We start from the raw sequence: 22,552 nt of genomic DNA, 5'->3' as shown, positions 1-22,552 counted from the left end.
TGGATAATAAGCTGACAGCTGAGTTGGAGAAAAGGCACATGAATAATATTCTTTCACATGTGACAAGATGCCACATGTGAATTAGAAACAGTAAGGATGGAAATGATGCTGGTGACACATAGATAAGATGACAATTGACTGATAGTTGTATATTTGAGCAGAATCAAAAGCATATTACTACTAGTGTGCTCCGTAGTCCATTCCCTGCTTTTTAATTGGTACATTAAATTATATTAGGGTGATCTGAAGGAAGATATACAGTTTGTTGATGATGCTAAACTAGGAAGGACAACAGTAGAGAAAGCCAGCCTGGTTGACTGAGTAGTTAGTGTACCTGCTCACCAACTAACAGGTTGTGGGTTCGAATCCCACTATGGGCATGGATATTTGTAATTATCTTTAGGTGGAAAATGAATTTCATAGCTCAATGTGAGACCACCTCCCCGTTTATTGGAGGCCTGAAATGCTGAAAACGTTTCATGTTTCTCTAGAATAGTGTTTCCAGACGTCGTAGGATTAAATAAATAAATTGCAAAAATTATATAAAATTGACAAAAATTTAAAACAAAAATCCTTGCATACCATGGTACAAAAGTTGCTAAATAAAAAAAAAAAGAAATAAATAAAGATGTGAAGATCCTAAGATTGTTCCTGCATCTTTATTTTGTGGGCAGAATATAAGTGCTAGTTCAAGATTTCAAAGTATTAGGGTATTGATTTTGGATTTCAGGAGATTACACACTGTGTATTATGTTGCTTGAGACTGCAGTGCTAGTAAGATGAATCTAGTGATTTGGCAGCGATGGATAGGGGATGAAGTTCAGGAGATATATTTTAAAAGTGGGTGGAATATCAGTGGAACCATATATCGAAAAAAATGTGCTGAGTTTTGTCCATCTGTATACAGTTTATTATCATATGTGGACCAATGTGTACAATTTGCTTAATTGAGATTCATGGAGACAAAGTAATGCAGTGGATCCAGAGGCATGTGACCAAGATAATGACAGGTCTACAGAATTTTCCCTATAAGAATGGATTGAAGGGTTGTATAGTTGCTGTAACAATAAGGTATGGGAAAGAAGCATAAATTACTAAAAGAGGTTTTACATGATAAATTCAAAAGAAATTACCTGATACATGAAAAGGGAGGAAAAGAGGGGGGGGAGAGATAGTCTTCCACCTGGAAGTAGATTCGTAAGAGTATGAGAACTAGATTTTTTGCTGTGGAGTGGTAAATGTGAGTGGAATGAGTTGTCAGAGGTAGTTGTGAGCATGCTGTCAGTGAATCAGTTTAAAGAGAGAGAGAGATAAGTATTATGTTAATAATTGTTAGTGTGGGCCTTCCATTCAGGTGTTGCCAAGAAGTCTTAGGACTTCTTGGCAACACCTGAATAATCTTAAATATGAGAAATAGAGTACACTGCAATTCATTATCATTATTTCACATTGCTATTCAAATATCTTGCACAGGCATTCATCTCCAAAATCTTTTTTTTTATCCATCTTAATAAAACATTACTTAACTTTTTTTTTTTTTTTTTTTTTTACAGGACATCCAATCATGTTAGAGACTTGCAACTTTACTTGGGCTCCAGAAACTCCACGTGTTCTTAAAAATATCAGTTTACGTATCTCTGAAGGATCATTAGTGGCTGTAGTTGGACAGGTGGGAGCTGGAAAATCTTCACTTCTTTCTGCAATACTTGGAGATATGGAGTGTCTTACTGGAGAAGTGAGAGTGAGGGTAGGTTGAAGAGCTTGATGTTGAATGTTTTTTGTTCAGTGGTTTAATGTTTAACTAACCTGTACACAAAAGATCACAAAACCTATAATACAGTATGGCCCCCCCAAAAAATACTACTGAACGTTAACCTCCCCCCCCCCTTCAGGACATGTGGTATGAGATATGCTGTTTGACTGCATGCACATTAATAGAAGAGCATGTGTGCAGTCTATGTTATTACACTTAGCTGTAGCAATGATGTTGATGTTAGGGGAACGGTGAAAGTTACAAACTTAGGAGCGAAGATACAGGAGGCAAGGTTGAGATGGTTTGGTCATGTGATGAGGAGGGAGGACGAATATGTGGGAAGAAGGTCATGCAGATGGATGTGCAAGGGAGGAGGAAGTGTGGGCGGCCAGAGAAGAGATAGAGAGAGCTGGTGGAAAAGGACTTGAGGATGAAGAACTTCGATGTGGTTACAGCCCAAGACAGGAGGATGTGGAGGAGACTCATCAGAAACAGCGACCCCGCTTAAGAGGGACAAGCTGCAGAAGAAGAAGAATGATGTTGATGTTAGAAGAAAAGACGTTTATTGTTGAGCATTATTTTCATTCATTTCGTTGGTAGAGCAAATGGTCCAAGCCTACGACATATTTGTGAGCAGTTTGTTTGTCATTTCCGTAAGTGTTCTCCAAGCAATAGTGTCATCATTGCCTTCATTGAGAGGTTTGATGTACCAGAAGTGTTCTGCCACAATGCAAAGGGCATTCAGGGAGACCACGAACTGTTAACGCAATGAGAATCATGGCATATGCTGAAGCAAATGTTACAGTCTCCGAAATGCAGTCAATGCCAAACAGCAGTAAAACTTAGGATATTGAGGTGGTCACTGCAGAGAATCCTTAAGGATCTGGGTGCTTTTTCATGTGTTATTCAGGTCGGTTAGTGTTTAACAGCAACAGATTATGCTGCACAGCAGGAATATACAGTGCACACATGTGGGCCAATGTCTAGGAAGATTCATCCTTCCTCCTTAATGTCTGGCTCTTGGATGAAGCACATTTCATTTCTGCTTAAGCAGTCATGCAAGCAGACAACCCTAGAGGTTTCTTGGTTTCTCAAGATAAACCTCTTCACAGCAAGAAGGTCACTGCATGGTGTATGGTTTCCAGCCATGGTATAATTGGCCCCCTACTTCACTGAAGAGTGTGTGTGTGTGTGTGTGTGTGTGTGTGTGTGTAACTGTGACCTTGAATAACAAACACTATGTCAAAAATGTGTTGGTTTCCGTTCACTCAGGATTTGCATGGAATGTGTCATGCAAAAAACATTCCATTTTGTGCACAGCTATTCCAACAGGATGGAGCAACCTCACACATGTTGTTCTAGAGCCTATTTATCACAACACTTCCCTAGGAGGCTCATTTCGAGGTTCACAGAATTCCTGTACCCTTCATGTTCTTCTGATCTCACATCAGTTGATAGCATCATTTGGGATATGTTGAAGGAATGGGTATTCCACCATAATCTACCTTCATACCTTGATATGTCCAGCAGATTCCCCAACCCTTGTTCTCCAAGATGACAGAGAAACTTTGCATGCACTATGAAACCTGTCTTGAAAGAAAAGGTGCCCATTTTTGGGCACATAATCTACCATTATTAATGCTTTATTTGACCAAGATTCCACCAATAATTGTGGATGTACATTTATCATCAGGTGTAAACATATTTCCTTGTTAATGAACCTATATACATGATAACGTATATCATAGTTATTCAGTATTGTTTCTTTACACTATATTGCAAACAGGAATTGCATGCGAAAAAGAAGCTATGGAAGAGATATAAGGAGACAGGTGAAGAGAAGATACACGAAGAATATAAGACACAGGCCAGAAGAGTGACTAGTGTGGTGAGGAAAGTGAAAACTGGAATATGAGAGGAGATTGGCCCTAAGATCCAAAGAAAATCCTAGGGAATTTTTTAGCTATGTGGCCAGTAGGAGGAGAAATGACTGTGGAAGAATGATATTGTTGGATAAAAATGGGAATAGAGCGACTGATGCAGAGGACATAGTGGAATTGTTTAATGAACACTTTATTGGAGTATTTCATCCTACAGAAATCAGTTTTAATGCTAGAGGGATAGGGCAGGTTCAAGGTTTAGCGGTGTGTTTCAGATACTGAGTACTCTGGATGTCAGTAAAGCTTTGGGACTGGATGATATTTCACTACGAGTTTTGAGAGAATGTGCTAGGGAACTGACAATGCTTTAACCTGGCTTTTCAATGAAAGTCTGGCTGTGGAAAAGGTGCCCAGGGAATGGAAGGAAGGTAAGATAGTGTCATTGCATAAGGGTGGTAACAGACTGGAAGTGTCTAATTATAGGCCAGTTTGTGTGTCATCAGTAGTTGTTAAGATCTTGGAGAAAGTAGTGAGGGACTGTATACAGCATTGGGCAGATGAGGGTAATGTTATCTGTGAGAGTCAACATGAATTTGTGAAAGGGCGTGCTTGTTTTAACAATATGCTAGCCTTTTATAATAAAGTTACAAGAACATTAGATGAGGAAAACGCATATACTGCAATTTTCTTAGACTTAGCAAAGGCATTTGACAGGGTGCCACATGATAAGCTGATATTTAAGTTGCAGCACATGAGTTTGGATGTCAGATTGGTCAACTGGATTCAGGATTGGCTGCCTGATAGGTATCAGAGAGTTGTGTATGGTGGAGCAGTTTCAAGGAGACAGAGGGTTACAAGCGGGGTCCCACAGGGCTCAGTACTAGGACCTATATTGTTTAACTTTTATATCAATGACAATGCCAGTGAATTGCAAGGGGATATTCAGTTGTTTGCAGATAATGCAAAGCTGGGAAGGGTTATTAGTAATAGTGCAGATGTAGTAGCCCTGCAAGAGGATTTGAATAAGCTAGATAGATGGGCAAATGAATGGGTGTATCTGTTTAATGCAGCAAAATGTAAGGTCTTGAGGGTTGGGAAACATCAATAGGATGCTGCATATTCTATGGGAGGAGTTATACTGGAGGAATAGGGGAGACGAGAGATCTGGGGTTGATGATTGATAGAAACCTGAAATTTAGGGGACATATTGCAAAGGTGGTGAAGGTAACACATAGGATTGCTGCAATTATGAGAAGGACACTGACCTGCAGAGATAAAAGGGTTATCATTCCGTTGTATAAGTCTCTGATCAGACCACACTTAGACTATTGTTCTCAGATTTGGTCACCAGGATTTGAAGAGGATAAATTAACTGTGGAAAGTGTACAAAGACGGATGACAAAGATGGTTTCAGGACTGTGCAATTTTGGTTATGAGGATCGGCTGAGGGAATGTGTACTGCAGAGTTTGGAGAAGAAGGAGAGGTGATATGATTGAGACTTTCAAACTGTTGAGAGGTGGTTACAGGGTTGACACTGGGGAGTTCTTTTGCTTGGTTGAACAGTGGAAAGGAGTGATGACAAGAGGCCATCCCTGGAAGTTATGGAAGGAAACTGTGAGCAAGAGGGTGAGGAGTGGTTTCTTTGCATGGAAGGTTTGTGAACCGTGGAATGCATTGCCTGATGGAGTGGTGAGAGCAAGAACGGTCAATGAGTTTAAGGAGTGATATGCTAGACTTTGTGTTTCTTTGGGGGGGGACCTCCCCTCAATGAGTCTGTCAAGACTCATCGAGGTTCTTATGTTCTTAGGAAGGACCTCCCACGATGAGGCTTTTGACTCCATGGAGGCCTGAATAATAATAATAATTGTATAAAAGTTCTGTGTGTGTGTGGGGGGGGGGGAACAAGTGCATATGACGAACAAAGATATATATTTTAAAGCTGGGAAGGAGGGAGGTTATACTCATTAGTGAAAATCTTGTGGAGAAAGTTATTCCAGATAATAGAAATTGACAGAAATGAAGGTAGAAGATAAGTTGTTTTGATAAGTTGTTTTGATAAGTTTGGAGATGAACTGTGTGGATACTGACCAATTTGGTGGAACAACACCCATGAAAATGCCTGTAAAAAAAAAAGGCAATGTAGAAACAGCATCTTTGAAAAAAGTGAGATTGCCCCCCTTTTTTTTTTTATAGAACTGAGAATTCTTTGGGAAGTTTTAGGTGCAACACCTGAAATGTGAGAACGGTATTCTAAGGTTTGTTGAATTTGGGAATTATGAAGTGTTAGAAGTTGAACAAGAGAGAAGTAATGTTTAAGTTAAAAAAAAAAAAAAAAAAAAGTTTTTGGAAGCCAAGGAGGCTATGGACACGATGTGTTTGTGAAAGCAGAAACTAATATGAAAGTTAAACCAAGAGGAGAAACTGATTTTGACTGAAGATTGGAACATTATAAAAAGTAAGAGAGTGATATAGGAACTTTCTTCTGAGTAATGAACTAAGACTGCATTTGATGACATTGAAAGTCACCAATTATCACCCCATTTGAGAATGGTGAGGAATTCAGTTTAAGATGTTATAGAAGATTTGAAACTTGAATCACTATAGTTCTTAAATGAAGAGGAATGGAGATTACTGTCATCAGCAAAGCTATGGATAGGGTTTGAGGTAAGAGAAGGTCATCCCTAAGAGGATGAGTATCGGTAAGAGTACAGAACCCTGGATACTCCAGCTCAGTTTAGTGTACCGTGCATATGCCTTTAACACCTGGTTTATGCATTCTATTCTTATGAATTTTTTTAAGTTCCTTTTTTTACACATTTTACATTAGTTTTTCTACATTGATTTTTATATCTGTTTATTAATAGGTGAAGATTTGGATGGAGATATTCAGTTATTTGCAGATGATGCAAAGTTGGGACGAACCATGAAGTGTAGTGAAGATGCTGTGGCCTTACAGGAAGACTTGAATAGATTGAGTGATTGGGCACAGAAATGGGAATGCGAATTCAATGTTGCAAAATGTAAGGTTTTAAAATTTGGAAAGCAAAGATGGGATGCAGAATTTATGCTTGGTGAGAATATATTGTTGGAGGCAGAGGAAATAAGAGACTGGGGCTGATGGTGGATAAGGATCTAAAATTTAGGGGACACATCGCCAAAATTGTGAAGACAACACAAAGGCTTCTGGGAATGATGCGGAGGACACTGACGTGTAGAAGTAGGGAGAGTCTTGTTCCGTTGTATAAGGCTTTGATTAGGCCACACATGGACTATTGAGCCCAGATTTGGTCACCAGGTTTTCAGAAGGATGAAGAGATGTTGGAAAGGGTCCAAAGGAGAATGACTAAGGTAGTTTCTGACCTCTGGAATGTCGAGTATGTTTCTGATAATATTTCTGCCAATTAATAAGCTATATAGGTTTTAATTTCAGTGCCTGTAATCAGATTTAGAGACCTAAAGTTGCTTGGAAAAAAAAAAAAAAATTCATGTTTGGTTTCTAGTACAAGGTTTGAGATTATTTAATGCATAGATAATCCAGAAATCTTTATAATCTTTATACAATACCCACTGTATATGTTATTGATAGATTTTATAACCTTTAATGAATGGGATTCACGAACATTGCATATATTAAACTCGAGGCTTTTTTTTATGTGAATTTATGTAATTTCAGGGAACAGTGGCCTATGTTCCTCAACAAGCTTGGATACAGAATGCTACAGTGAAAGACAATATTCTGTTTGCATCTCCACTTATTAAGAATCGGTATCAATCTGTGCTTGAAGCTTGTGCTTTGTCAACTGATCTAGCTATTCTTCCTGGAGGTGACCTTACTGAAATTGGTGAAAAGGTAAAGAAAATCGACTTTAGAAAATTTCAATAGTGCATATATATTAAAATAATATTTGTTAACATCAATATCTTTCTTATTATAGTTAGTATTTTTATTTATTGTATTGATTGACATAATCTCTTTCTCTCTTTCTTACTCCTCAATTTATGTGCATGTTCATCTTGTTATTAGTTATACCACCAGTATGCCATAATAGTAATGACAGCACTAAAAATATTGATGTATTCACTTTCTCAACTGCATTCACTTCAGAGAAGTTTTCAAGACAGTGAAATTCTGTTCACTTCCAGCCTTCTTCTTCTTAAGTAACTTCTCCAATTTGGAGGTTAGCATGGTATTCCAGAGTGTCTGATCCTCTGTCATTCTTTTGATCTCATAATAGTTTTTGTTACCCATCCATTTCTTTACATCATTAACCTAAGAAGTTTTTGGTCTACCAGAGATCTTTGGGGAAATTGCCTTGACATCAAGCCTCTCCTGGCATAAACTAGAATTTCTAAACTCAGCTTCCAAACTAGGATTTCTCTCTCTTTGCTCAAAATATTACTTTACTTTTGAACAGCTGTCAATCTTATACAAATCACCAATCTGCCCAGCTATTGAATACTGCTCTAACATTTGGAGTGGGGGCCCTCCATGAGCTCCCTCAAAATGCATGACTCAATAGAGAGGAGAGCAATTAGATTTATTAATAACCCATCTCCTTCCAAACTTTTGCACAACCATGGCACAACCTAAGTTCATTGGAACACATGGGCTGCCTGCCCAACATCCCTTCACAGTACATCTTGAAACCCACAGAACAAGATTCGTTTCCTCTTCCTTCATCCCTGCTACTGCTGTACTGTGGAGCAGTCTTCTCCTTCTCCTAGTATGCTTCTCAAGGAATACAATATACAGGCTTTTAAATCAAATGTAAACAAGTTTCTCCTTTCCCAACCCACTATCCATACACAGTAATAACATGCCATTGGTTGATTAGCCAACCTGTCATGTATGGGCTCAACATTAAAAAAAAAAAAAAAAAAAAAAAGGCAAGCAAAAGAATGGCTATGGCAGGATAACATTAATGAATTGTGGATAGGGAGAAGACAGAAACAGAAGAAATAATTGAGTTATTTTGTAAGACTAAATCATCCAATTGGATATTTTGCAGCTGCTGATGTAAGAATTGAGGTAGGTGAACTGGAGTGCTCAGTATATTGAAAAATATCAGTGACTACAGCAATGGGACTGAGTAGCATATTGGCCTGTGTGCTAATGAATGTGCAAGAGAATTGGCAGTGCTTCTGACAAAGGTTTATAAGTCTATCTAAGGTAAGGTTTCAAGAGAATGGAAAAGGGTAAAATAGTTTCTTTATATAAAGATGTACCAAAACAAAAGTAGCAAATTACAGACTAATTTAATATCTCAGGAGTGATGGTGAAAGTATTAGAAAAGTTTGGTTAAAGGTAAAACCTAGGAATAAGTGGATAGGATTATGATACGCTACAGGGGACAACTTTGTATATCCTGTCTTAGTAATTTACTTACCATTTTATAATATTGACAGTAGAATTAGATAAGGAAAATTACTGTACTGTGATACAGCCGAACTCTGCAAAGGCATTTGACGGAATACTGCATGGAAAACTGTTACACAAGTTCAATCAAATGGACACTATGTGTGAGGTGGGGGGATCCTCTTTGTGCAAGTAGCCTAGTTGTGAAGATGTGCATCATATGTAAACTTTGCTTACACTTGAAGAAAGAATTAAACAAGAATATCATTTCTTGAAAAGTTTAATTTGTAACCAAGTGGAAAAACTTTCTTCACTAACAAGTAAAGATAAATAATTTAGCACTCTTTATAAGGTTATTATAAAGGTTATTTTTTTTTTTTTTCGTGCAGAGTTGTGAATGATTGGAATGCCTTGCCTGAGATTGTGGTGTCTGCAAGGAGTTTGAGTGTGTTTAAGACACGGTATGATGAGATGTGTGTGTGATAAAAGGACCTCCCAGATGAGTCTTTGACTCCATGAGGTCTTGGGTAATAATAATAATTATTATTATTCGGATACGTGGTGACTACTGTGCACATATTTGGTCACTGGTGTTTCTTGGGGATCAGCTGGAGGTGGAGAGGATTCAGATCCAGAGACTTGCCAAGCTGGTGATAGGTCTATGGAATGCTTCTTATGAGGATAGTTTGAAGGTGTGTGGGTTGCAAAGTTTAGTTGATAGAGGAAAAGAGGGGCTATGATAGAAACTTATATAAGTTACTAAAGGGGTTTTGTAATGATTGAAGGACATTTTCTATATCAAAAATAGAAAGAACCAAGGGGTCACCCCTAGAAGTTTATAAGAGTGTAGTTGGTGAGTACCAACCATAAATGTTTTGCTCAGAGATTGGTGAATGATTGGAACAGATTGCCTCCAGAAGTATTTGTCCTCTGATGGGGAATGAGTTTAAAGAGAGATATTGTGCTTATAAGGTTAGTATTAGGTTAGGGCCTCGCAGTTAGTCTTCTGACTATGTAGAGATACCCATATAATAACTATTGCTGTTGAATAGACAAAATTCTGTGTAGTGTTGTTTCAAAATTTGGATATTCATGTTGTCATCATGAAAACTGCAGATGACACCTTACTGATTTTCTATTGTCATATTTTGAAATAAAGAAACCTTTGTGGTTGAAGATATATTTCCGCTACTCTGACAGTGTGTAGCAGAAAAAGGTTATATATATATATATATATATATATATATAATTACTAGTTCCAAGTACAATATGATCCCAAATAGTTTTACTTAAGCAATAACTATTCTTTTCTCACTTGTTCTTGAACAGTATCACAAACCAATATTTTGTAGTTTTAGTATAAAATGTGTTTTGTATATGATTTTTCTGTACATTGTAGGGTATTAACATCAGTGGAGGCCAGAAACAGCGAGTAAGTTTAGCACGTGCTGTCTACAATGATGCAGATATTTACCTTTTGGATGATCCACTCAGTGCTGTTGATTCTCATGTTGGAAAGCACATTTTTGAGAAAGTGATTGGTCCTAAGGGTTACCTCAGAGACAAAGTAAGCACAATATTAAATTTATGATATGACTAATTTATAAAATTGTGTAAATAAATGATAATTGAACATCACTTTCTCATAAGTTACATGTGAAAAGCTATACCCCCCCCCTTTTCTCTCTCTCTCTCTCTCTCTCAAAGCCTTGCATCTTCACTTCACAAACATAATGTTTGTTTCCACAAGCCATACTGATTTTGCCTAACAGGAAAAGTAGGAAGTAGCATTTGTGCATATATATTTACAATAATTCTGCTATACCATGTCAGACTTTTCAACTTAGAATCTTCTCTTTTTGATCTTCATAGCTAAAAATCTCTTTGCTATTCTAACAAATTAATTTGACTCTCACTCTTTTGATGTCACCAACCATCCAACTTTTCAATTCTCTAAATATTGATATTCACCAGCCTTACTTTCATATTAAGTAATCTTTAATGGAGATTGTTCACAATTCAAGCTGTACTAATCCAGTAGTGCAGTGGGAGTTGCGACATGTAGAAATGTCAAGGCATTTGTTATCTTGCATAAATTGTTCACATGCCTACCAAATAACCCTAACCACTTTCCACACACTCTAGATCTCTTCTACATCAGTCACACCCTTCTAAGTATACAGTAAATGTTGTCTTCTAGGTAATTTGGACTACAATCTAGTATTGAATTCTTATAATATGGAGAAATACTCACACAACCATTATCTGTGTTGGGTAGTATTATAAGAATGCAGCAAAAAAATCTTTCGCTTCTGTACCTCATTTCTTTGATTGGATTAATTTATTAATTTTTCTGATTAAAAAAAATATATATTGAATGTATCACTGAAATAGTTCTTATTGTTATGGAAATGTTCAATCCTCATTTCCCTTTCAATTCTTGTTCCTTATCTTGATTCTTCAAGGAGTGTACAAGAGAACAAAATAATCGAGCATAATGTAGTTGTCTTCATCAAATCTCCATTATCCTTTCATATGTATATATCCCTCTTCGTATGCACCTGTTCGTGGCGGAGATGACCTCAAAGTGATGGCACTGGCCCTTTTCATTCTTCCTTTTTTTTTTATTTGCTTTTCTTTGTGTATTCTTCACTCTACTTCTCCTGAGTCTTTTATACTATCCTATCTTCCAGACTATCTATCACTGGGATCCAATACTTGACTGGAGAGTGGGTGTCCATGCGTGGCTCCGCCAAGCATGACGGTCCTGGATGGCCTGCCAGGATCAGTTGGCTAGTGGGCTTTCTTGCAAGGGTCAAGTGTGTTGCAGTAAGTCTCCTTCCCCATGGTTGGGGGACAAGGCCTAAGGCTTGCTGTGGTGCTCATATGGCATCTGGGGTAACCCTGGTGTTCCACTCCTGAGTGCAGTCATTGCTTGTTGGAGAGTGGGTGTCCATGTGTGGCTCCATGGTAGGTGAGGAGCTCTGGTGCTGAACCAAAAACCACTTGAGCATGAATCCTTCATCCACAGTCATTTCAGGGGGACCCCCCCCCAACAAAACCCCAATCAAGTATTGGTATCATTAATACACATTTTTTGACAACAGAAGTAAGACCTGATTCCAGTATAAATGTGCCAGTTTTTCTAATTATCTACTGGTGAAAAGCCAATAGGGAAAATGTCATCTTTCTTCATTCAGAAGGATATATATAGAGGGGCTGGTAAGTTCTCCCAAAACAGTAAAGAAACTCCATTCTGGTGATGTCCTCATAGAAACATCAGGTCAACAACATTATGAAAAACTACTCGGAGTAACACCAAACAGTTACGTCCCCATAAAACACTTAATTACCATAGAGCAGTGATCTCAGAGTGGGATCTCCTTGATGAGGAGAAGATATGTTCAGAGCTGAAAGACTAGAGGGTGACAGATATGATCCATAGGGATGGTTGCCTGTTTCCAACTACATCATCCTTACATTTGATACTCCTAAGCCTCCATCTATTAAAGTAGGGTATCTCAATTGTCCTGTTCAACTGCACATCCCTAAACACTAAGATGCTTCAATGCCAGAAATACGGACATGCCCAAACTGCCTGTCACAGCTCTGCTACCTGTGCCAGATGTGGTGGTAGTAAAGAGCATGATAACCAGTCTTACTCTACCAAGAAAGCTAAATGTGTAAACTCCCAGGAAAATCACCCAGCATAATCTTATGCATTTTAGAAATGGAAAGATGAGAAAGAAAAACAAAAATATAAAAACAAAACATGATGTTAGGGAGGCTGTTAGAGAAAAAAGGGTAAAGTGAAAGAGTTTATTTGTTTTGGCCAGAATTATTATTATTACCCCAAGATCTCATGGAGTTAGACTGATCTGGCAGGTCCTTTTATCTCTCTCACACACACACACACACACACACACACACACACACACACACACACACACACACACAGCTCATCATACCGTGTCTTAAACACACTCAAACTCCTTGCAGACACCACACTCTCAGGCAATGCATTCCAATCATTTACAACTCTGCACGAAAAAAACCTGTTTCTCACTTCCCTACTCACACCCTCTTTATACAGTTTCCAGGGATGACCTCTGGTTCTTCTCCAATTTCCCACTATTTTCTATAGAACTTCTCCAGCATTGATCATGTAACAACTCCTTACCAACTTGTAGGTCTATCATATCTCCCCTCTTCCTCCTCTCCACCAGACTCTGCAAATTACATCTTCTCAATCTTTCCTCATACTCGACATTCCAGAGGTCAGAAACTACCTTAGTCAGTCGCCTTTGGACCTGAAAACCAGGTGACCAAATCTGGGCACAATAGTCCACGTGTGGCCTAATCAAAGCCTTATACAATGGAACAAGAATCTCCCTACTTCTACACATCAATGTCCTCCACATCATTCCCAGAAGTCTTTGTGTTGTCTTCACAATTTTGGCTATCACCCCCAGATGTCTTATTTCTTCCACCTCCAACAATATATCCTCACCAAGCATAAATTCTGCATCCCATCTTTGTTTTCCAAATTTTAAAACCTTACATTTTGCAACATTGAGCTCACATCCCCATTTCCGTGCCCAATCACTAAATTTATTCAAGTCTTCTTGTAAGGGCACAACATCTTCACTACTCTTCATGGTTCATACCAACTTTGCATCATCTGCAAACAACTGAATATCTCCATCCAAATCTTCACCTATATCATTAATATAAAAGTTAAACAGTAATGGCCCTAAAACAGACCCCCCCCCCCGAGGCACTCTACTATTGGATATCGCTCCCCCATACACAACTTGTTGATACCTATCGGATAGCCATTCTCCAATCCAATGCACTAATCTAATATCCAACCCCATCTGCTCTAGTTTGACTGTCAATTTATCATGAGGTACTCTATCAAAAGCCTTTGTGAAATCCAAGTATATTACTGTGTATCCTTCTCCTCTGTCCAAGGAAGCAATCACCTTATTGTAATAAGTAAGCAGAATACTAAAACATGACCTCCATTTAGCAAAATCATGCTGTCCATCAAAGATAATACCATCGTTGTCAAACCAGCTCTGGATCCTAGTTCTCACAAGCTTCTCCAACAACCTAACCACAGCACCTGACACACATCTAGGCCTATAGTTTGATGCTTGAGTTCGATCACCTCCTTTATGAAATGGCACAATCTTGTCCTCCTTCCACTCCTTAGGAACTTGACCGAGTGGAAGACTCATATTAAAAAAAATGTCAAGGCAGGTGTCAGCTCCCTAGCACATTCCTTCAGAATACATGGTGATATATTATCAAGTCCCACTGCCTTATTAACATCTAGTTTACTCAACTCCCCATACACCTCTTGCTCACTTACAGTCAGTCTCTCCTCCTCCATCATCAACTGCTCTCAATCTCTCCATGACGTCACATCCATAAGATTGAAAGACCTCGTATGAACTGCTCATTAAGTATCTCCACCACACATTCTGCAACAGCTGTCTTTATACCATTTTCTTCAATCAATGTCATCCTTCCATTGTCATTCTTTCTTTTGCTAGCTACATATCGAAAGAACTCCTTAGGATTCTTTTTGGCTTCATTAGCTAACTGCTGTTCATACCTTTCTTTAGCTACCCTCACCAACCAAGTCACCCTCCTTGCCTGGTCTTTGTAGACCTCATGGAACTGGTTATTTCCACTTCTCTTATGCTGCTCCACAATGTCCTTTTTCTCTGTATCGCATGCTTAATCGCTTTATTCATCCATCTCACACCTACCTTATTTAACCTTCTCACCCTTGGAATACATTTAGACATTGTATCTACTAGATAGTTTTTGAAAATCCACCAAGCTGCATTGATCTCTTTTCTAGCTAACTCCTCATTCCATGCTACACCCGCAAGCTGTCGCCTGAGCTCTTGAAGGAATGAATAATTTGAAAGGAGAAAAGTATGGCATGAGGGACGACATGAAATAATTATTGGAAATAACAAAAGAAAAGAGTGAAAAAGTTAAGATAGCGAGTCTGTTGCCATGGTATGACAGAGTTTTGCTGAGAAGGAGGGCTATAATAGCAAATTAGCCGATGAATAGGTTATGCAGAAGGAATAATGTGGAGTTTATGGATGTGTGGCATGAGTTTGATAGGCAAAAGGACTTATACAAGATGGATGGTTTACATCTGAATGGTTTTGGCATTCAAAGTCTGGAAAAAGTATTGTTGAATGAAGTGAATGTGCAAAATCAAGGAAACTAGAGCTATTGGTGGGGGGGGAGTTTGTTGAGTGGGTATGCAGATATCAGTGAGGCAGTTGAGTGTAAGAATATGCATAAGTTGTTACTCCGGGATCATACCAGAGTGTACATAAAGTGCAAACCTAAGGGGCTTTTGCACTTTATGACTAATGCCAGGAGCATTCAGAACAAGGGGAAGGAGTTCTGGGAATTGGTTAGCTCATCCTTGTCAAAGGTTATTGGCATTAGTGAAACATTAGAATGTGCAGGGTATAGTGTGTTCAAGAAGAATAGAGAAAAAAGAATGGGATAAAGGAGTGTTATTGATGACAGCCAAAGAATTGCAACCACAGAGAGTTGAAGTTTAACTGCAGGCCAGTGAAAATAGTACATTTGAGTATCTGGTAGATGCCAGCAGAATAAAATATACAGTTGGATGCCTCTATAGACCAGGAGATGGAAAGGATGATGGGAATAGTATGCATAGGCAAATAAGCTCAATGAGTAGATGGGAGATAATTATTATGGGGAATTTCAACTAGGGGGAACATATTGGAAAGAGAAGAGGACACATAGAAAGAAGGAAATAGAATTTATGGAGTTACTAAGAAATAATTACTTAAGGCAGCATGTGATGGAATATACTTATACTTGGGGTTTTGGAGTGCTAGATGTAGTAATTCCATCAGAGAATTTGTCTATAACCAATATGACCACGTTACTATCAACTGGTGAGATGGTCTTGACCTGGGAGGTTTTTTGTGATTTCAGGAGGCCAGGAAGATATCTTGTTGAGTAGACTAATTTTTTGATCTGAGATTCAGGGATCATGATTTAATGGTAAGCAGGTAGAGCAGTCTCTGAGAATAGTTTTTCTATTGCATTCACTGGCTTAAGGATAACTAGGATGCTTCTTTTTTACACTCTGGTGATGATCATATTGTTATTTTTGCATAGTATTTTGAGGGCACTGAGTTGGCAGAATGATTAGATTCCTTGTTTTGGAGGAGAAGCTCTAGAAGGAATGTTGTTAGCTATTTCTGGAGCCAGGTTACAGGTTCTACATTCAATGTTGAACATATGGTCTAGTGCCAGTACTTCTTTCAGTGCATTGCCAAGATTTAGAATGTTGATAACAGCTTCATTAATCTTTTTTTTTTGAGGACAGGTTAACTACTGTATGAAGAGGTTGAACTTGAGGTTCAGATTTAAAATTCAAAAAATTGTTATTCTTTTTGACGCGTGTTTGTCATTTTTAAGAATTCTTTATGAGAAGAAGCTTCTGAATATCAAAGAGAATTGTACAAAGTACAGATATACTGAGAATAGCTGAGTGCTCACACTGCAGTGAGCTCATGACCATCACCATCCCCAACATCCTAGGTACATCAGAAAAATAGCCTGGATTCTGAAATGTAACCTCTGTACAGTTTTCAAGCCCATTTGAAACTAGCTACCCTTATTTACTTCCAGTGGCGGCCAGTAAAAATTTAAAGTGGGGGGGGTGCTGCATATACAAAATAAGAAAAATAATTTTTTTTTCCTAATCAGTAACCAATTTATTAATAAGCAAATTTACATATTAAAAACTTGCTTTATTAAAAATATTTTCACTCAGTAAAACTCGTGAGATGATAGAGGGCAAACGAACTGGTCTCTGTTCACAGCAGTAATGAACATTTTTTTTTTACAAATCAGAAAAAAGATGAACCAAAAACAGGAACATGTGTTTTATTGCTGCAATAGATGAAACACGTGTTCTATGGTTATTCTGCTGGTTTCGGCAGGATAACCATAGAACACGAAACCGGCAAACCTGTAATAACGTGATAATTGACATGATAACGTGACAAACGCGATAATTCCAACACTGCATTAGATCACAGTGCATTTGTTTCATGTAACGATAATTTTTCATTGTAACTGTAATTGAGAAAATATAATTCTTTTCCTATCTTCAGAAGTGGCACTCGTCATAGTTCAGCCTTGTATCTATAATAAATAATTATATTGTTTTAACAGAATAAAATAAGATTTACAAAAAATAGTTCACCCTCACCATGAACACGCACCAATAATAAAAGTTTCGTATCTCACAGAAATAGCATGCGCAAGCATACGATACACTGCCCAAACAAGCAGTGTCGGATTCACTAGTTACGTGCAATGAGAAGCACAAACAAATATTGGTGAGTCTGGCTGCAATTGGTTGAACGTGATAATTCCGACACTGCATTAGATTGCAGTGTATTTGTTTCGTAATCTAAAGCGTTAATCGAACAATTCCAATTATTAACTATTCAATCAATGGCAAAACATAAGCAGTAACATGTTGTATTGCATTTATATAATGTTGTAAGCATTGTTATTATTTATAAACACAAACAAAATTTAATTTTTTCATTTTTTCCTTGGGGGTGCTGCAGTGTCACAGTGCTTATGTACGAGCCGCCAGTGTTTGTTCACTAAAGATTAACTCCTTCCTCCCTCAGTTCCTGGTGTATAGAACTTTCTGTTCCTGCAAGTTGACCCACTATAGTCAGACAGAAAGATCAGCCACCATCTGCTTAAATACATTTACCATTATCATTATGGTCAATCGAACCTTGCACATCATGCTCTAGATATGACTAACAAAGCCAATTGGATGAAAACCACAGTGTTCCATCGCAGTAAATTTGGAAGAGAAAGTCTGTTTTAGAATCTGCAGGTGCCCTCAGATGTCAGCTTAACCTGAACAAATATGGTTGTATACAGTTTTCCAAAATACAGGCATATCCCAGTCATATGACACATTAGGTTCCAGGCCACTGTCATATAGTGAATTTCATTGTATAGCAAATCACTTCCGTTGTACTTGTAGATGCATATAATGGTCTAATAACATTTTTAAGCATTTTATTTGGAAATGTATTAATTTACATCAATTATGCAATCAGAAAATTTGGAATAATTTTTGCCGACATAAAAGTTATTCTGAATAGCTTTACTTAAGGGAGTACCCCAACCAATTTAGTCTTCAATCCACACCATTAAAAGTTTTTCCATTTAAGCATTACGACCATCATATTTATGGATAACTGAGTATTAATTAGTGTAGAATGTTTCCCTTTATCTTTAACAACAGTAATGCAAGGTAAGTTTAACTGTGACTGATCTTAGTATTTGATACACCATCATGACTAAATTTAATAATTTTAATCTTAAAATTATTAAATTTTAATATAACAGGTTTACAGATTTTATTTTCATTGGGAGCAGCAGCAGCATTACTTTAAATTTTATCTGCTATTATTAATGACAATAAAATGAAAATAATAGTATAAACAATTTATAATTCACTTTGCTGTTTATTTATAATAAACAGCAAATTGCAGAGATATAAAGAGCAGTGGCATCATAAACATACAGTTCATGAAAACTGTGCATCAGCTGATTCACAGGAGCATCATGTTGCTAAAACTGTTGTATGAGCAAATGTCATTGTATAAATGGGTTCTGGCCATAATTGAAAAGTGTTGTAAGAGTGGATTGTCACAAAGCAGAGAGCACTCCACCTAGTTAGGACTCTAGTCTTTTATCCATGTGTTTCACTGTGTGTGTGTGTGTGTGTGTGTGTGTGTGTGTGTGTGTGTGTGTGTTACAAGTTTCATATTGTATCCATGAATATGTCTAACTGAAATGAAATATAGAAGAATTAAATATTATTATCCGACCTCCATGGAGTCAGACTCATCATGGGGAGGTGCACACTATTGCACACAATGCTCATCCAACTGTGCCTTAAGTTGATTCAATGTGTCTACATTCACAACACACTCAGGCAATGCATTTCACTCGCCAACCATTTTCCATCATTTTCCAGTGCAGCTTCATTTGATTTAGTCTCCAACACTTCTCAGCACTTAAGCCTTAACACACAGAACAGTCTCCTCTTATTCATTTTCTATGGTATACAATCTACAGATCTTCAAATCTAATGTTAGCATTGTTCTTTCCATAACTGTCCTTCTGTAACACTAATATGCTAAAGATTGAATTGCCTCTCATGTATGAGACGAAAAAAAAAAATTCTGCAAGCATCTTACTTGCAAACTGTTATTGACGATGATATCAGTTATGGTCAATAACAAAGACTATGAAATAACCATAGCTATTCCATAATCTTTGTTGCTAGAAACATTGGGTAATACTGTAGTAATGATGTAAAAAAAATAATAAGTGCTAATAACCTTCTTTGGATTTGCTTTAATAGAAGTGTAATATTTATTTTCTTTTTCTATTCACACAGACTAGGATCTTAGTGACCCATAGTGTGACATATTTGCCTCAAGTGGATGTCATAGTTGTATTAAAAGATGGTGCAATAACAGAAATGGGTTCCTATCAAGAGTTAATGAGCAAAAGAGGAGAATTCGCAAACTTTCTTTTCCAGTATCTAGCAGAGGAAGAAGAGAAAGCTGAAACAGAACGTCGACAAGATAGCATAAGAGAATCTATTTCAGAGGATATTATTTCTCATTTAGAAAGGTGAATTTCTAATTATTATTATTCCAGTTTGGTATATGCTTATATTTGCATACAATGTGGATTTTAGTCAGTTTATAAAAGTTAGTTTGGCCTGTTCAACTGGAAATAACAATTTTGGTATGGGAGAAGCAAAAAGCATTCTGCAAAGGTAGGGAGGAAGAGATTAGTTTCAAAGTAAATATTTCTCTAGTTCTAAAGAATAGACAAGAGTAATTTTGTTGTGAGTTTCTACACAATTGCTCTTCATTAGATATCATACTGAGATCAATAGCAGGTTATATTTATATTTCTTGTATACATATAACCAAATATAACATAATAACCAAATCTTACCTGTTGGACTTGAAATAAAAGTTTATTATTCATTTAGTTCTCCATTTTGACTACAAGACAAAATTTTATTGTTTCCTATCTGTGATTGGTCTAATAATAGTGGGATGTAATGATATAATATGAAAAATGAGAGAATATTAAAGGAGTTGATATTGTAGAACTTGTCATATATATGACAAGGGGAAGGATTGATTGATCCTCCAACTGCACAACTATCATCAACACACGACACAATATACTGCCATCCCACCAGTAGTATATTTTTTGTTTATAAATTATGTTTTCTTGGCAGATTTGTCTGTATGCAGGACGAAATAACCATAGTTTCCAGGAGGGAAAAAACCCTGCTACTTCTGTATGAAATAGACTAACTCCTTCAATCACAAAAGCCCATATAATGCGAATTGTCTTGACAAGAATTGAACTTGGACCATACTTACACTTTTCCCTGAGGCGGAAAGGGCCTGAAGTGCTAGGGCTCTTAAATTGGCTCTTTCTCGAGGCCTCCAGCTAGCACTTTGATTAATGTAAATAACCAAATCTTTCAATTTAAACTTACAAATCATCCTCAGTGTGACTGACAGTTCAAAAAAGGCGGAATAACAGCAATGGATTTCACAAATGAATTATGAGTTGCCTCCTAGTAGATATAATAATACATATACAAAAAAGTTGTTTAAAATTAATAAGGATAGCTTTCCAAATTTTTGATATGGAAACAGCCCTTCTGGTTCAGGTTAGCAATTTTAGCGGACTTTGGCATTCTTATTCAAAAAAATTGAATAAGCCCTGCAAAATGACATCTATGTAAATTGTAGGTCTTTGACTAGAATGTTATTCCAGTAGTCAGCATTGACTCTGTTACACTAAACCAGTCTCTTGGAATGTTTCATAGAGAATTTAGGATTGATGGTCCTACAGTATCTTCAATGAATGTTCAGTTTGTCCAAAGTATGAGAGAAGACAAACACAGGAAATCTGGTAAACCTGAAGAGGTGTGTGTGTGTGTGTGTGTGTGTGTTGGGGAGGAGGAGAATCATTTATACTTAGTGAAAGATTACATGGAGAAGTTTATTGATAGGAAAGAATAAGCAAGTACCTTTTTTTTTTTAGGATCCTTGAAATTGGTTCAGAGAATTCAGCAAGCTTGTCCCTAATGATCCTGTATGTAGATTGTACAAGGATGAAATTCTTAAGGGACAAGCTTATATATCTATATGCTTGATCTTTGGAGTGAAGCCATTATGCTATATAATAGAATTATGTAGCATAATGTAAGATGATGTATGCTATATTGATAAGTGTTTCAATTTCCTTGAAGGGCGTGTCAAATCTTGTCGTAGCTTAAACAGCTACCATATCTATAATACAATATCTACAATATAGATCATAGATCATAATACACTAAAGTTATCAGCATACATATTAGATGAAGAACTGGAGAGGAGAATGTCTAGAAAAGCTAATTTTTTGAGTTTTACCATCATGAACTTTAATATGTGGGTATAGGTATTGATTTTGGTTATGATCACATATCCAGAATGATGGTTGAGGGTTGGGCAGAGAAAAACAGCCTTCTAGGTAGTAATTAAGGATGGGAGAGTAGACTCCTCATGCTAATACTTTTTTTTGATCTGCTTAAAAATTGTTTGTACGGCTAAAGTAGGCCCTGTAAATGAATTTAAGATGTGTGATATCTTAAGAATTGTAGAAGTTGAAGTGGAACCTCTCACAACACTAAATTTCATGAAAAGGAAGGAGGGGAGCTATTGTTATCACAAGATATTCATTATGATCTTTGTGGGACTTATAGGTTCTACACAGATCATGGCCATAATTTCACATCATTCACTGTCAACACACTTAGCAACCTCTCAGGACATGAATTACATGCAAAACTGAATGGGAGAAAAAAAAACTTTTTTCTTGTGTGCTTTCTAGAGATGAGCCCTTGTTCCTTTCCAAAATGCAATCTTTTGTGATTACCTTTGGAAAATTCCCTATTGTATATTTGATAATGTCTTACCAGCTTATATATTGCCTCTTTTCCTATCTACTCCATTATAATCCATCGATCTTTCTTCATGGCCAACATATCAAAGTACTGATATTATCTGCCTTTTAATATTTTCTAAAGTTTCTTGATCTCATTGAAATAGAGGTGATGTGATCTGTGCATAGTATTCCAACTGCAATTTGATTGTAGCTTAGTACAATGGAAACACCACATCATTATTTCTACTTGTTAATGTTCTTACTAGTGCATCAATCTTCTGTATAGTGTTCACAATTTTAGCAGTGTATCCTCTGAACTTCACCTCCCTGTTGACATTTACTTCAAACTCTTGTCTCCATTTCCTCAACATAGTCCAACTAATGTATCATAATATACACTCCATCTCTTAATTCCAAAGTTTAAAATCTAGCATCTGCCCATTCACCCACCTTTCCTGTCTGCTTAC

The 22,552-nt window shown here is 37.2% G+C and overlaps 1 protein-coding gene across 3 annotated transcripts in view; it reads left to right on the top strand.

Moving 5' to 3' along the window:
- The window catches only part of LOC150104066 (multidrug resistance-associated protein 1-like), a 359,631-nt gene that overhangs the window by 114,628 nt on the left and 222,451 nt on the right, over positions 1-22,552 (top strand). For all 3 annotated transcript variants that reach the window (XM_090397253.1, XM_090397254.1, XM_090397255.1), the window contains 4 exons: positions 1,554-1,747; positions 7,308-7,484; positions 10,390-10,557; positions 19,519-19,757. In XM_090397253.1, the coding sequence (XP_090253379.1) occupies positions 1,554-1,747; positions 7,308-7,484; positions 10,390-10,557; positions 19,519-19,757 (778 nt within the window). The remainder of the gene's footprint in view (positions 1-1,553; positions 1,748-7,307; positions 7,485-10,389; positions 10,558-19,518; positions 19,758-22,552) is intronic.

The sequence above is a fragment of the Typopeltis vanoorti genome, chromosome 8 (genome assembly GCF_054136105.1).
Source record: "Typopeltis vanoorti isolate ZY-2024b chromosome 8, IOZ_Tvanoo_1.0, whole genome shotgun sequence".
NCBI classification, from domain to species: Eukaryota; Metazoa; Arthropoda; class Arachnida; order Uropygi; family Thelyphonidae; genus Typopeltis; species Typopeltis vanoorti.
Note: the sequence above shows the minus strand (reverse complement) of the source record. Positions and strands in the feature narration are given on the sequence as shown.